The 17,708-nt window shown below is 40.1% G+C and overlaps 1 protein-coding gene across 2 annotated transcripts in view; it reads left to right on the top strand.

Moving 5' to 3' along the window:
• The first annotated feature begins 9,241 nt into the window (after nucleotides 1-9,241).
• Nucleotides 9,242-17,708, top strand: part of unc5db (unc-5 netrin receptor Db) — a 253,424-nt gene continuing 244,957 nt past the window's right edge. Inside the window, exon 1 of one of the 2 annotated variants that reach the window (XM_058636898.1) lies at nucleotides 9,242-9,730. In XM_058636898.1, coding sequence (XP_058492881.1) covers nucleotides 9,643-9,730 — 88 coding nt within the window. In that variant the 5' untranslated portion in view covers nucleotides 9,242-9,642. The remainder of the gene's footprint in view (nucleotides 9,731-17,708) is intronic. The other variant, XM_058636899.1, reaches the window with a different exon arrangement.

Here is a 17,708-nt window from a genome sequence, read left to right as displayed (position 1 = left end):
TTGCAAACATCAGAGCCTCATATTCGCTTGATCAAACGGATAAGAGATAAGCGGGGGGAATTTCAGAAGGTCGGATATTTGAGCCTCCTGCTGGATTTCGTCCATAATGTGTTGCCACTTGTCCTTATTCTGAGCAGTCTGCGGCGGCGACGGACCACCGAGTCTGTTTGCACCCGGGGAATCATCTTACTCTTTACCACCAGTGGATCAATTATCAGGCAAATTAAATTTAGCCATATTGTCTCTGTTTCATATTGCAGATTACGTGAATGTTTTTTTAATAATGCCGGCAGCAGTTCACCAGGTGGGAATCTGATATTGCTTGTATAATTATATTTTATTGCAGCCTAATATTTTTTATTGTTGTTTCTAGTTGAGTGGTCCCCAGCCTCTGCAGCACAGACTTGCTACATGGTTTATGTTTGATTCAGACATGATTTGCATAAGCGTTAAATAATAATTGTAAAAGTTGTAAATGAGGTATATTTTTTGATGATTTGCAGTCGCACATTTCTTCTCTGTCCTGGTTAAAAAAAAGGAGAAACATTTGTGTCACTTGTCAGCACGTGTGAAAATAGGTGTTTATTCTATTCTAACAGCTAGATTCACGGTCTCAGTCATGACGTTTTACAAATTAACACGTCCACAAAGGTGGGTAATTTCATGTTGTTTGAGTGTGCAGGTCATTAAATGTATTATCACTCAATGCGAATGGTTCCTTGCTACCTAGCTGCCTCTCTGTCGCCCGTGTGGTCTTAATCTCCTCAGTAAATGGTCTGTATTTCACACACTCATTCATACAGTGCATCTATTATGCTGTGCTTTATTCCATCACATGTTTCATACCCATTCATACGAAGAGTAAAGTGTTTTTTTACCCAGAGACACATCAGCTCGTAGCAGAGCAGATAATGGAACCCTCGATTATCGAGTGAAAGACGACTCACTCTGCCACTGAGAAGATTTAGAGCAATTTCCTGACCTGAATGATCCTTCACCCCCTGCGACACCCTAGTATCCCTTTTTAACGTCACCATTGTCGGCAAAGTTGAGGGTCATACTCTCTGAGTCGCATACCGACACAGGTCCGCTATAGTCTACAGTATATACTGAGCAGTGTTGGGGAAATGTTACTTCGAAAACTAAACTTTGGTACTTTGGTAACTAGAGTTATGAGAAAAGTAACTTGTGAGGGAAATTGAAATTCCGCTTTCATGTATGTAATTAGCTAGTGTGTGAAACAATCTGTCCAACTGAAACTCAACTATGGGTCATTTTTGGTCAACCCCTGAATACGACCCATTGGTAAGTTTTTAGCCCAATGGTATTTTTCAACACAACCTGGCACAAGTGTTAGTGAGGCAAGGGTTAGGGCTAACAGAAAATGATCACACCAAAGTACAATGACCTTCTGCAAATACGTCCACGAAGCCAACACTGTCTGTTGTGTCGTCTCGTTGGCCGAGCTGTCGCACACATGTGCAGGGATACAACTGCAACATGCAGTCAAACAGTAGGAGAAACAGACAAAAAGGAGCAAACTTTGTTGTAATTGAAAAAGTAACTAAATCAGTATTTGAATTGCATACCTAAAATTTTGGATTGCCAAAAATGTAATGTGAGTATGCCAATTTTTTTTCCACTTCGCCAAAATGTGACAACTCAAACTTGTGTCTCGTTTCCCAGAAAAGTGAACGTTGGACAGACGGAATTTTCATCCTCCACCAAAAATGTCTCCTTCTTGACAATCTAAAGTAGAATGTAGGACAGCAAGGACTTATTTTCCAAGAAAGAAACACAAGGCTGCCCAAATAATTACATCTGCAGAAAACGTTTACCCTCCGGAATGATTCAACGTTTACAGGGCAAGGACATTTTACCAGGAACATTGAGGGAAGAATGTAGCAACACAATACAAAGAACAAGCATGAAATCTCGGCAGAGTGCAGACTCAAAGGGCACAGCTGAACGGGCAGGGTTCACTCCTTTCATCTGCGCCGTTTCATCAGTCAGGCTCCGGATGGTTTCCTTAAGCAAATGAAAATCGACTGACAGTGTCTTCACTGCTGTATGTTTCAATCGGGATTCTGTGCTCAGTTAAAATCCCTTCTTTCCTTGTTGTCTGTGTGTCAGAATATCGATAATGACGCATGTTTTCCCTCTTGTTTGACTTTTGTGGCAAAGGTCTACAGGTAATTCTGTCTGTCACCTTGGAAACGTGGCTCCGACTTCATTTACAGTGAATAACTTTCTAAAAACTGAGTCGGCCTTACTTTTATGGAATCATCTCTCAAACAATAGACTCGTGTGAGTTAATGAGTTGGACCCATTAGGAAGTCACAAACACAGGATGTGGGAGTGTCACGTTACGTGACCTCTGCTGCTGTAAAATTCTTTCTGAATTGGTGTGTAAAACAATAACACGCAGTCTTTCTTTCTTTCTTTCTTGTTGCCTGGTGACGATTCGCTGCTAGGATTAAAGTGAGAAACATCACAAATTGCTGCTGAAGTGTTTCACAACAGCCCAAAAAGGTTTCAGTCCAGTGGTGGTTGTCAGCATATGGAAATCACTATGAAATCCTGTAAAATCCTCCCGAAGGGAGGGACAGCCGTCCAGTATTGTCTAAGCTAACCATGCTTGAATGGCTCAGGTAGATGGGGGGGCTGGACGATTTCCAAAGATTGGGTCGGGACCCACAGATGGGTCATGGGACATATTTCTCTGGGTGCTCAAACTAATTTGTAGAATTTATGTTTAAAAAGGAGAGATTTAATGATGATCACATGATTTCTTTACCAATTCAAAGAGACATTTGGTTGTAAATTGGTCTCTATTTTTTTGCTCAGATTTGCTCTTGTCATGATGTAAATTGTGATTTGGGTCACAGTAGTTTGACATTTTTAAACGTTGGGTCCTCATATAGACAGAATGTTGGTCTAAGGTCACGGCCACCAGTGTTGTACCAGTTCACACAGAGTCTGTAGAAGTTACCAAGAGTATTTAGTGGTGAACTGTAGAATTTAGCGGTGATTGTATGTCTCTTTCATTTAAGGCCAAGTACTAAAACAACTGATTAAAACCAATGTAAACCTTGTTAGAGCAATATCATTTTTAATCCCTAATGACCTTACGAAGTCCAAGTTACCCCTTAGCGGTAACTGACCAGAAGTTAAGGGGATGGTTTATACTTTAGCGGAGGTTCTAAGTGAATAAGCTCCATTTCAGTAGGACTAACTCGGGTTTTAGTCCGACTCACGCAAAGAACAGCAGGTGAAATCATGCATTACGGGGAGCCAGTGCTACCAGCTGAGCTATTCGGTGTCCCAATAAAGATTCCTTTGATTTCTTGTTGAAAATGAGTTGATGTGGAACTAAAATGAATCTGCACAATAATCCCACTGCTGCACTCGTCAAATATGGTCAAACTTGACCGTCTCTCTCAGTTCAGAACACGATGTTTGGAAAATTGGTTAGTCGAGGCAGACGCGGTTATCCGCTCGTACCTATTACTTCATAATAGAATCTGATTTGCTGTAATGTGTTGTCGTCTGCGGAACGCCAAGAAAAATACTGCAGTTATTGAGAAAGCCTTGAGCATTGTTACAGGTGTTGAATTTGCACTTCCTCGACATTTCCTAAGGCCTTGGACACCGTCATCGTTTGTTACCCCCGGTGTGACTGAACCAAAAACATAATTGTTTCTTTTTGAACTTCCTTTGTCCTCTCAGTAGAAGTTTGAAAGTATCTTTGTCTTCACAGAACTTTGCAATTTCATTAAATCTGTCCATTGTGAAACAAATAAAACAGAAGCACAAATATAGAAGCACATAAACAAGGTGACAGAAGGAGATCGTAATAAAATGTACTATAACTAAGAGCTGGCAGGTATGGTTGCCATGGAGATGATCGAAACCTTTCGCCTGACTTTTGTTTCAAGTGTACACATTCGGCTTTGAGCCCTGCTACATAACAAAGGCAAATTTAACACAAACAAAGGTCAACAGAGGCCGTTTTTAATCATATTTTTAATCATCTGGTGTGAAATTATTACTCAATTATGAGCCCAATTAAACACCCATTGATTGATTTAATGTTTTAATATGTGTTTTTTTTCTCCTCTTCTTTTTAAACCCAGTAGCCTGATATTGAGTCAAATGTGTAAATAAATGTCTTTATTTGCCCGTGGATTCACGGAGATATGAAATAGATTTATTTTTACATTCGCACAAATAAGTAAACACTAATAAATAAATGATATTGTGATTAGAAATTCAACCTCACAACATTGTGATTCAACAAATCCCCTGTTTGGATGGTTTTTGTACAAAATAGTTGGATAAGCAACAGCAAAGTTACCAAGGCTGCTCAGTTTCTTACAGCATCAAATGTCCAAATCTGAAAAGGTTAACAATTGAAGTAAACTAGGGCAGCAGATTTGATCAATGTGTTCTAAAAGTTAACTTAATACCTCCCTATTTTAATTAAACCTTTACTTTTTGTGTCCTTGTTTATCGACTTGATCTTTTTGACTCATTTGTTACATATATTAATTGTGAAAAGAAACAGCAAAACTGAATAAATGAGAGAAAGTTTACAACAAATGATGTGTTGTCAGGACATGTTGACAGTCCTGCAGAGGTCATTTTCACCCATGAAACACAGCCTGGCGATTTAGCCTGAAAATACTCAAACCTACAGCTTACTTTGGACGACACAAACACATTCTCTTTTCATTTGATAAAACTTGAAAAAACAGTTGAAATTTTGTGTCCTGTAAAACTTGAGAAAACCACCGACTGATTGTCAGTGTGAGGAGATCAACAGCGAAGCCAAAACCTCCAGTGGCTTCTTTTGATTGAAAAACAACAACCCTGACAAAACCTCGGAGACACGGCAGAAATATTTCGTCCTGAGAAGAATGCGAGGCTACAAACAGACCTTCAGCCTCACGTCTTCATCCGCAGTGCACGATTTCTTTTTCTCTCTTTTGCCTGATGGCTCATTCAAGGATGCAACTACTATTCAACGCGGAGGGTACGATTGCAAAAAAATGCTTTTAAAAAATACATTTGCACACAGTGCGGCAAGAAAGACAAAAAATATTTCAGAAGATGTGCGTCACAGGGGGAAAGAAAAGAAAGTTTTTAAACAGTGCAGCCAAGGTCCACCTCCACCTGGACTCCTCCCACCCCATCTTCTTGGACAGACTCACTTCTCTGACACCTGTCTCACCTGGTTCACTTCCTATCTTTCTGACCGCTTCCACTTGGTTCATATCAAGCACTATGGATCCCAATCCTCCCTGAGTCACGTGGTGTTCCCCAGAGCTCTATCCTGGGGCCCCTCCTATTCATTATCTATTTCCTTTCCTCTGCCATATTTTGAGCAAATGTAACATCTCCTTCCACTGCTGCGCGGATGACATCCAGCTCTATGAAAGTACAGAACAGTCTGTATGATTGTGGGCATCAATTAGCAGAATTATTATTATTATTATTGTTATTATTGTTATGACTGTTATGACGTAGCGGAATGTCGTGTAACATGTAGTATGGGAAACAACAACATAAAAAGATGAAACACCTAATCCACATTTTTTTTTTACAAAGAATATGTCTACACCCATAGCCGAAATAACCTTTTTTAGACCAGATGTGTTCAAACAAAGAGATCACAACAATACACTGAAACGGTAGTATCACAAAACATAGAAACAATCTAAAATAAGTAAATAAAGGAAAGAAATTAGGAGTAATTCTAGTAGAAATTATGAGTTAAGTAATAGTAGGGAGTGACATAAGGAGGAATAATGATTTCTGTTTCATAGCAGGTAACAGGTTAACTGGTATTATAATAGGAATATAATCATGTATAATAATTAGGAATAACAAGAAATTATAGCAATTACAATAATAACTCAGACAATGTTTGGTCAGTTTATCTTTTAAAAGAGTAATTATCCTATTCTGCTGTTTCCCAGTGGCGTAATCTAGGTGATATAGGAAGATGTCCAAGTATATCCCCTGAAATTAACTTAATGTTAATTTCTTAAGGGCTTTTTAATTTAGCAACTCATCCTCCTTAAATCAGTGATTCCCAAACACTGGGTCAGGGCCCACACATGGGACATGGGAGAGATTTATTGGGTCCCTGATTAATTAAGTTAACATTCATGTCTGTTTGCTTTAAATAACATGTATGAAATTAAATTTTAATCAATTTATCAAACATTCCTTGGAAATGGATTTTATCTGTTTCCAGATAAAGCTGTAAATTCGACTTCATACAATATTTTTAATAGTTAAGGTTTTCTTTAACGGTGCGTGAGTGGCTCGGACAAGCGTGACGTTGTCCCTGATGAGTGCGTTAAGATATCCTTCTTGTCGCGGCAACACCTACAAATTACATTTTGAACAGGCGGGAAGTATAGCGAAGGTCGCTCGTCTCGGTATCTCATTTTCTTCATATCCGCAAATTCATATTTAAATCCAGCCCATAGAGCTTTCCTGCCGGTCACACTGATTACACACGACAAGAGTGAGAAGAAGAAGAAGAAGAAAAAAAAGAAAGACACATAATTGAATGCCGAGTCTCTGCCACACAGAATCAGGTCAAGAACTTCCCGACGACAGTGATATTCCACACATCAGCAGCATATTTTACTGTCGAGATTATGAACAAGAAAAAAAAAAGTGTTGATTTGCAGTTTATCGTCAAAGGGAGCCTGGAGTCTGAAAAGCAGAAGTTTCTATTAGAAATGCAATTTCAGTTTTCATCTGAAATTGATTAAATACATTTTCAGCATTTCCTACGACATGTTTACGATGACATTGCCATTATTAACACTTACGCGTGTTACAGTTACAGTGAGCGGATGACAGATCTCAGTAACTGCACATATTGTCTTTTAACTGCTAATTTTACCCTTGAGACACAAGCCATAAGGTTCTCTCTCTACCTCTGTGTCCCATCTGTCTTTCTCTCTTGTCATTATTAATGATTCATTTTTTTCAATCATGTCATATATGGGGTCTCTTTTGTGTTGTTGTTTTAGAATGCAATTGATATTAACCCTTTAACACCTAAGCCTCAAAATGTTCCATCTGGATTTTTTGTTTTTTTGCCCATTTTTCCAGAATAACTTTCAATAGTTATTTCAGTTATTTACAATTTAATGCTCTATTTTATATGGAAACCCATTTCTGCCAAAAAAGAAGAGGTAAAACTGAGGAGCCTTGATGATAAAAAATATCCTCAAAGAAAGTCAAAATGAGATAAACTTTTTTATCTCATAATTATGACTTTATCTCATCATTTCGACTTTTTTTTATCTCATAACTATGAATGTTCATCTTATAATTATGTACACTGTAGTTGTACATGAACACCAGATTGTGTGTGATAAATTTAAACTTATTTACAGGTGTTTTTCCAACTCTCTCCTCTCTGGCTACAAAGACGATTAATGCAACATTGCAGTAGTGAAATTACCATAATAACCACATTAGGGCTGAAACAATTACACGATTAATCGATTACTAAATGAGTCGTCAGCGATTTTGATAATCGATTAATCGGTTTGAGGGTTTTTCAGATTTTTCAGCTTCTTAAATCTGAATATTCGATCCATGTAACAAAAAACACTCCTTAAAACAAAATTTTGGTTTGTGGACAAAACGAGACATTTAAGAACGCCGTCATTTTGAGGTTTTCAAAAATCAACATTTTTTAATATTTTGTTATTTTCTGGACCAAACAAGTACTCGATTCATCGATAGAATAATCGACAGATTAATCGATGATTGAAAATAATGGTTAGCTGCAGCCAAAGTTGGCTTTGACGTGCAACGTCAAATCGTGATACACTCAGTGTTAAAGGGTTAAAATCAACAGTTAAGTTTGTGTTTGGTTGCACTTTAATCCCAATGTTTAAACTGTTATTGTTTAAATAAATGCTTTGAATGTTTGGTGTTTGGTGTTTTTCATCATTTTGAAGCCATATTGCATACGTTGAATGCAACAAGTGGGTATTTGAGTCCGGCTCGTTCTCCTCTGACCTTTGCCATCAACGGGGCATTTTCTCCCAGAGAAACTGCTTTCACAGCCTGTTCTCTGTAAACACTGGAGATGTTTGTGTGTGTGTGGAAATTCCCGGTGGATCAGCACTTTCTGAAATACTCCTTTAGACTTTAACAACTCAGCCACGTTCAGATTCACTTATATCAACCTTTCTTTTTTCCCTTCACCACGTTCTGATGCGTCAGCTTGAACTTAACACTAACACTGAGCACTAACTGGCGACAGTGTGACTCCAATTTTAATGCACATTATTGAATTAATACCTCTATATCGGTGTCAGCTAAAGCGGAACGTTATAGACGCCATAAACATCGGCTTTATGGCACAGCAGTTGTACTAAATCATGTTGAACGTGAAGACGTGAGGTACAGTCATTTCTGATTTTTTATTGAGGCAAATGAAGTGAACTTCAGCATTTCTTCGGACTCACTCGACAGATATTTTATTTTTGTCAATGGCTTTATTTGGCTGATATTTTTCAAATCATACTTTTATATTTTATCAGTGAAAAAAAAAATCTAATCACAAAATTGCTTCAGGTAAATAAATATTAATAGAACAATACTTCTGTCTGTTTTTCCAGTTTGCATTTGTGTCTGCAATTGAAAACAATATATAAAACGTGACAAAACTACATTTTACTTTCATAAACTTTTGAATAAAACAGACACGCCTCCTCTCCTCCTCAGATGAAGCTAACAGCTAAGCTAACTACTGTTACTACTGTTACTGTTTTACTGTTATTTTTCCTGTTGAATCCATCGGGACAAGCTGTGCTCACAGCGCCCTCTAAGGGACCATGCTGTAATTACTTCTATGACAGTCTACTGGGCTTCTAGGCTGTATATTAGATCTGGACTTGCTTTTGAGGTACAAAATAAAGTTCAAAGTGGAAACGCCATAAAGTGACAGCCCTAATAAGTCATTATCAACCATGTATGACAACGTTGATTTATTTTTTAATCTCTTGTCTTCGTATTATAGATATTTAAGAATTAGCAGATAAGAGGAAATATAAGATGATGAAAATATAAGATGAAAAATAGTAGTAATAACTGCACATATGGTGCTGCAAATTCTTCCCATAAGACATGTGCCATAAGGTGCTCTCTCTCTCTCTCTCTGGCTCCACAGTTCTGATGATGATGATGATGATGATGATGGAGAAGGGGCTAAACTCGGAGCGCACGTCTCCCTCCGCCGCCGCTGCGCGCACGCGTCTCACAGCAAAAGTGAAGTGAAGACGCTACTTCGCTTCCTGCCCACAGTCCAAAAAGCAGACATCCACTCAGCAGCAGCAGCTGAGCATCATCAGCAGCAGCATCAGCATCACTCCCTCTCCTTCTTCTCCTGCTGCTGCCTCGGAGCCAAAAAACTGCTCGCGTCCCTGGCCTCCTGCGGGAACTTGCCCTGCTGCCGGAGCTCATCCAGCACGGAGGAGGAGGAGGAGGAGGCTGAGAGAGGAGGAGGAGGAAGAGGAGGAGGAGGCACCGGAGCTCTGGAGCGCCGTCACCATCGCCACTATAGCGCATACACCCGTGGACACAGCTACACGCGTCGGGATGGGCGCGCTGACAAAAGGACGTTACCTCTCCATCACGGGTCTCCTGCTGCTCCTGCTTTGTTTCTCGGCGCCAGTGATCTCCAAAGGTAAGAGCTGCCCGCATGTCTACTCTGACACTCTATAACCCTGTGGTGTTTTTTAAAGAACAAGAAAAAAAGGAAGAATCAATTCCTCTTGTGCCAAATACACCACCCTCGTGGTTACGCACCGCTTGCGACAATTTCTGTCAGGTTTACATCTTGAAAATGTTTGCAAACAAAACCCGGGCGCGCGTTTTCTCTACGTTTTATTATTTGGATTCATCCTCGGACTTCACTGTCTGTGCCGGAGCTTTCGTTTCTCTCCCTCTCTCTCTCTCCTCTCTCCCTCTCTCCTCTGTCTTTGCGCAGCACAAACAGCCTCTCATATGAATTCATCACACTGTCAACTTCTCACACTCGTGCTTTTTCTCTCCCTCTCTCTCTCTCCACACCTCCACCTCTAATCAATGTTCACTGCTCCCTCTTTCACTCAGTCATCGCGGGGTCGTGAATGAATCCATCACTGAGCGTCGCGCTGCGTTCACTGTCGAGAATAACTGTCACGCCTGTGCAACAGGCACCGTGCCTGTGATGTTCTCTGGGAGTTACACCGGTGGTGCGCGCGCGCGCGTGTTATCCTGTAGAAGACACACACACACACACACACACGCACACTGAACAGCCAGCAGAGTTGTGGGAAAACAAAAGGAGGCTGTAAATAAATGGCAGCTTGTTTTTTTATGTGTTCATGGTCATGTTGAATCCGAGCAGGAGAGAGAAAGAGGAGCTGTTCTTTCTGCCACTGACGCAACTACAGCTGCTGAAGTGAGAGGGCAGCAGCGCTGAGGAGGTGGGGTGCCCCCCCCCCCTCCAAAAAAAACAACAACACCCTTTCTCAGGGAAAAACTAGTGTCTCGTAATATTTTTGTTGATCTAGATCTTGATGGTGTATTGTAAAGCATGTTGAGCCAAACACCTGCTACCGCCTGGAGTCGTCACTCATCGCTAATTTCATTTAAAAGAAAGCTGTCACACTCAAAACGATGGAGACCATTCCCTCCTTAGGGAAAAAGTTTATAAATCTGGACGGAATTCAGCTCATTTTCCCATAGACTTCCCGTAGAGTCGCCCTCTGGTGGCTTTTCAATATAATCCAATTTCCTTGTTGGCTTAATTAACTGTCCTACATGTTCTGCTATGACACAATTCTACCTGCATTACCTCTGTGTTTACAATCAAAAGCACATTGCAACCCCATTTGCATACAACTAATATATGACCGCTAGAAAATTCTATAGCAAACTCCATCATATGAGATAAAGGTGGGAGAAAATATCGATTTGATGATATACCGTCGTCCTCCCTTGTGCAATATGATAATCGATACTTCAGGGCAAATATCGAGATATTAATTAACAAATTAAGACACTTTTCAGTAAGTGGTGTCTGCCAGTTTCTCCCACTACTTCATGTCTCCTCACGGTGGCGCTGCTCAAATGAATGAGGGGAAAGTTGGGTGGAAGTTACCTGGCCAAAGAAGAGGATAATGGTGGAGAAATGCTCCATCCACGTTCAATACATAAGACTTTATGACCTTTGTTCTCTGAGAAATGCTGCACTTTTAACTTATCACAGACATTTTGTTTTCAGATATTGACAGACATCGTGATGTATCGCTATATGAATACATTGATTATTTGGTGATATTATTGGTATCGTGGACCATGTATCCTGCATCGCACCCTGTGATATTCAGAGCCACTAGTTAGCCATTGTCCCGACTCACAGACAACCCATTCCCATGACTCCACAGGCTATGATAGTATACAGGGAAGATGTTTTTATCTGGAACAGTTAACAGTTAACATTGATTTGAGGTGGATCTGTGGAAACAGTAAGACAGTCAGGCTGTCAAAGTGAATGGACGTCCACTGTATGCGTCTATGTCCCAACAAGTACAGCTGTGCAAACCTCATTTTTGTTTCCTTGTGGGATCTTTTTCTGTCATAAACACTGACCATGTCAGGACCAGTCCTCATGGAGACCAAAATCCTGGTCCTTATGAGACAGAACCTGCATTTCTGAGGAAGTGGTTGAGTTTAGGGCTAAGATTTGAACTGTGGTTATGGTTCAGGTTCAGGTTCAGGGTAAGGCTTTGTTTAGGCAGTCAATGCAGTGTCCTAAGAAGAATAGCTGCACAAACTTGTGTGTGTGTGTTGAAGTGTGTACTCATTTTTGTTTCCCTGTGTTACCAAATACTGACTTTTGTCTGGATCAATAATCCTACTGGGTTCAAAGCCTACAACCTAATTTCTGAAGCTTGGGATAAAGTTAGGATTCAGATTTGGATTGTGATTATGTTATTGTGAAGGGTAATGCCTTGTGCCAAATTAATGGAATTTAATGCGGTGTCCTTAGAAGAATAGCTGCTGAATAATTCAGATAAAATACCCAATTTAAAGTTTTCTGACATATATTACGATTGTGATTTGATAAAATGTTAATTGTTTACAGCTTTAAAGCTTTTAAAACAAGACGGAATGTTATCATTTGAGATACTGAATGAAAATATTCACTTTTTTAACTAAACAATATGTATGTAATGGATTTCTGAGTGGCATAGAATGCAGAATAATCCAAATTATAATGAGTAAATTGCAGCCTTACACTTTTGCTAATTGAGTTGTTGTCGTTGCCTGTTTTGAAAGCAAAAATGAGCAGAAATCGCTTCAGAAGTCAAACGAAAAGAAAGAAAAGATGGCGATTTTCGATGCAGACACTGAAAGTCGTTGACTTAAATCCAACATTACAATCCGAGCACACACTCTGTATCTGTGATCTTATATTCTCTGTGTTAATATTATGACAGGATAAAGAAGAAAAAAGAAGAGGATTTAAAGGAAATCAAACATTCATGGTTTTCTCGTATCTCCTCGGGCTTTGGCTCAGAGCAGATTCCTCACATTCCTCTTAATGCAGGTTATAGGTGAGTGTGTACAGTGATGGTGTTTGAGTTGATATTACTCTTTCTCCTCCGTTTTGGAGCCACACAATCTCAACTCGGTGATCGGCAGCACACGGAGCTGAAGTGAGTGCAGTAAAGAGATTGAGGTCACAGCGTCATGACTCCATTGGCACAACACGGTCTGTGAACGTGTGTGTGCATCGTGCCGCTATTACACCGAGCACAACAACACTCCAGCTGCTTCACCCTATTATTATTATTATAAAGGTTTGACTGAGCTTGAGATATTTAAAAAAAATAAATCATTCTGCTATATTGTTAGTATAATTGTGAGTTACGTCTGAGAGTTTAAGGCAGTGGTGTAGTTTACTTGATACTATATGTATGACCATTTAAAAATGTGTTGTTCTTTTATTGAACTTACGGTCAAGCAAGTTGTTTTTGCCAAAGAAAGATGAGGATGTAGGTAATCTTCATTAGAAAAGTAGTTTAATATAATAAAGTTCATCATACAGTTGAAACCAGAAGTTTACATACACTATAAACGTCTGACTTTGAAGAAAGTAATAAAAAATTGTCTAAAAAAATCCTTCTCTCATTATTCTGGCATTTAGCAAATAGAAATAATTTTGGTAATCCTAACGGACCTAAAAACAGGACCTAAGGTGAAATAAAAATGTAAGAGTGTTTTCAACAGCCTGATCCCGAATCTACAGCCACATTGGAGGACAAAAGTCAGCAGAAAATGTTAGCCTGATGCTAACGTTACTCCCACTGGCAGTTGCAAGTTTCAGACAGTTTTCAGACTGTAAAAAACCATTGTTTTTCCTCCTTAATCCAATATTAATATGATCTATTCAGTTAGCATTATGTGTATTATTTGGGCATCTTAGTTTGCAAGTCACATAGATAGCATTAGCTTACTAGCATCCTACGCCACTTCACCCAGACACTGGTAAATATAAACATGTTCTCCTTCAATGGTTATTAGCTAACCAGCTAACCGCTGTCGGCCTCAGGCGTGGGTTATGGGCAAATATCGATATTTCAATTCATAATAAGAGTTGCTTTGTTCTCTATGTTGTGAAGAAATAGAAAAATCCTGCACTTTTAACTTTTCTTCAGTGAGACAGATATCGTGATGTATCGCTGTACGATTGTCTTGGAATACATCAGTTATTACAGAATCGTTGTATCATGATATTATTGGTATTGTAACGTGAGGTACCCTGTGATTCCCACCCCTTACATTACAAAATAACATCAGTTGCTGATTTATTTTCTATTCACTGAGAAATCGTTCAATCAGTAAGTGGTTTTATTGCTCACTTCACAATGTGACTTAATACAAAGTGATATTTTGCCCCTGTCCCCATACGTTCGTCATACGCCTCTCATGTTGGTGCTTTCCCTGCACAACACATCAGTCTCTGAGGCCATAAATCAAATGACAGGCATCACATGAAAATCCCCCCCCCCTCCAAAACAACATTGACTCTTGGTTGAACTACACAGAAGCGAGTGCAGTGGTTCTCCCTCTCAGCGGGACATGACAGCAAGAGCTACTGTAGCTCCCACTCAGCAAGATTTAAGCTCTTAGAGATCAGTAGTGAAGTTTGCAGGTTGGGGGGGGGGGGATCATCGTGGTGGAGGGTGAGGCCCCCTCTTGTATGAAATGGTTGCGAGTGAGCATGATGGTGTGGCCCATGGGGAAACTTTAAAAGGCCATTCAGTTGTGTCACACTTAGTCCTAGACACGGAACACAGGATGGAGCTTTCCTGAGCATCAGGGTTTAAAGTCGGATAATATTTTCTCACTCTATACGGAACACTTTCACATTTTACCCTCAAATATTCTTGCAAAAAACATTTTTTAGTCTTAAATCCAAAATAAATATGATCTATTAAATGAACATTTGACCATTTGTGACCAAAAACGTCAACTTTCTCTGTGACATGACGCGAGCATATAGGTCTATGCAATGTATGTATATATACATATATGTATATATATAGAGTTATTGCATGCTCCCCCTTGTGCCACTTCAAATAAACCACTAAGATCATATACAGGCAAGGTGGACAGTACTTCAATGATGTTCCCCAATTCACAAAGTGCTTCTTTACCAGGATTAGCAGTACAATCATACAATCAAGAGTTCCAACATTAGTCACAACAGGATCATTTCCTCCGTATTCTACTGAAAAAACAAGAGTACTACTTCATATGTAATTTTGATTCTAATGAAAATTGGGGGCAATTTGGTTGTAAATGTTGAGGTTGTCAGGTTTTTCACGGAACTTGTTCAGGTTACATTTATGCTACTAAGTTTTATTTAAAAAGAGAGTTACCTAAAATGTACATCATGTGACCATTCAGTGGGGGGGCGGGATTATACACAATATAGGATTTTGCAAATACTCAATATTTTACAATATCGTAATTTTATCGTAACACGACTTAAATATCGTTATAATATTGTATGTTGACTTAAATATTGTGATAATATCGTATCAAGACTTTTATATCATGATAATATCCTTTATCGCAATAACTGTATTGTGACTTAAATATTGCAATATTGTGAAAGTAAATGGAAGTAACTGCATCATTGTTTCCAGAGGTCCAGTACCGAGGACCGCAGCGGCGGGGTAAATAAAGAGCACAGAGTAGTAAGGATTCAGCCTCAGTCCAGGGTAATTTACATCTGACATAACGTATAAGAGAAGCTACTAACATGTTCTCAACTCTCTCTAAAGCTCTTTAAGATGCAGAGAGACTTGTGGCTGTGATAAGGCTCATATAGATTTCATTTGACATGCAGCCGTGTTTGTTTGGGAATTGATGATTAATTAATGTGATGTGTGATTAAATGTGTGTGTGTGTGTGTGTGTGTGTGTGTGTGAAGAGCATGAAAAATAATGTGAAAGGGGGATTATCTGATATTTGTCTGAGGATTGTTGAAGTCACCTACTTCATTTACCAGTCGTTCAACACGCGGCGCTGCAGGTTTTGCTAATGCTATATGTCATTACAGGGACGTGTTATGAGATTAGAGGATGGAGTTGTTTGCCTTGCCAGGAAGAGAGTGCACACACACACACTCACACACACACACACTCACACACCTGTGCCCCCGGTGGTCGCCTCATTTGGTAAACATTAGCAGCCGAGCAGCATCCTCCAGTTTTCCAGATGCACAACTGTGTCAAGTGTTGCTGAGGAAGAAAAGTGTCGCCACGCGGTGTGCGACGCTCCGTCTTCTGTGTTCCTTTGATGCTACAAACCTCGTTTGGCTCGTGGACTCATCGTTCCTCTTGTCTGCCGTTGTTCAGCCTTCATGACCTTGAGCGCTGCACGTCATACATCAGGAACCACAGCAACAATATTCATTCACTCATTGTCTCCCGCTCCATCCTCCACGCGAGGATCACGGGGGGGCGGAGCCAATCCCAGGTGACACAGGTCACCGCAGGGACAACGCACAAAGACGTACAACCATTCTACGGAGTGTCCATTTAACTTCTGCATGCGTTTGGACTGTGGGTGGAAGCTGGAGAGTAGAGATAAAACCCACGTACACTTGGGAAGAACATGCAAACCCAGGTCGTTTTGCTGTAAGGCAACAACGCCATCCACTACTCCGCCGCGTGTCCGACAACAACAGTATATAAATGCTAAATGTAGCACTTTTGTAGTCTTTTGCCATTCACCCATTCACAGTCACACATTCACACAGCATATGTTTCATAACATTCATACACGGCTTGCAGAAGCATCAGGAGCAGGTGTCGACCTAACTGGGACCATATTTGCCTTATTAGATTAGATTAGATTAGATTAGATTAGACAAACTTTATTCTCGGGCTGAAACAATTACTTGAATAATCGATTATTAATCCATTACTAAATGAATCAATCAATTATTAAGATCTCTGTTGGTTTTAGCTTCTTAAAAGTGAACATTTTCTTTGTTTCTTTGCTCCATATAAGAAAGGAATAGAGAACATCATCATTTCCAGGTTTTACAAACATGGCATGTATTGAAAATGATTAATAAACTAACTGGTTAAATATATGGATTAAAAAAAAAGCATCAATCGTCATCGATCAGGAACAACATGAGTTGAGCGGAGTTTGAATCCACCACCTTCCATTTGAAAGACAACACACTGGACCACTGAACCATCGCCGCCAAGGTCAGTCCAAGTGCAAAATAACTGTTTCTATTGGGAAATAAAGTAATCTCAAGGTTTTGTTGTATTATTTTATTTATTTATTTACTTATTTGAGTTTGCCGTGTGTGTGGGGGCTTTCATGAAAACAGACAAAGGTCAAACCTGTTGTTTTCCCTCAGAGAAAGTAAAAGGGCCCTCTTGTATTTTCCCTGCCAATCCCAGAATGAATCATCACAGTCAGGTTGCCGTGGGTGACGACGTACGCAGCTCAGTGCCCAGATTTACATTTAAATGAAACCAAATGGCTTTACATTCAGAAATGATATACAGTAATGATGATGGTAATGAAAGCAACTCTCCTTCCTCGTATTGGACCTGCTCCTGCTCGGGATTGTTGTCATTCGGGGCGAGTTTGCAGGTACCATCGGTGAGTTATGTCTCCGCTATGTCAAGACTATTACCTTCACATTTCAGCGAGCGGATTCATCACAGTGTGCTGCCTGTGAGGCTTAATGTGGTCAGCAATCAGACCCGCAGCTCATTGGGTTCTCCTGTCCGCGTCTGTGGCCGGAAGGTAATGCAAGACATTCAACTTCTACCCAAAATGCCGTACGTCATCGGAGCGTGGAGGTTTATGCTGCGGAGGCTGGGACGTACGGTATGTCGAGTGTCTGGTGGCCTTAATTCTAAACATTTTTCTGAGGGGGACATCTGGGGACGTCATGTCCCTGTGCTCGGAAAAGGGCCAGCAAAGCATGGATGCGACAGCTGAGTCGGAAAAGAAACTGGGAACTCATTCTTTGTTTCACGCTTTATCCTCCACACAAGTGTCTTGGGGGGGAAACTGGAGCCAATCCCAGCTGACACAGGGTGAAAGTTGGGGTGTTAGAGTGTCCAGTT

The sequence above is a fragment of the Solea solea genome, chromosome 8 (genome assembly GCF_958295425.1).
Source record: "Solea solea chromosome 8, fSolSol10.1, whole genome shotgun sequence".
NCBI lineage: Eukaryota > Metazoa > Chordata > Actinopteri > Pleuronectiformes > Soleidae > Solea > Solea solea.
This window is presented reverse-complemented; position numbering and strand designations above follow the sequence as displayed.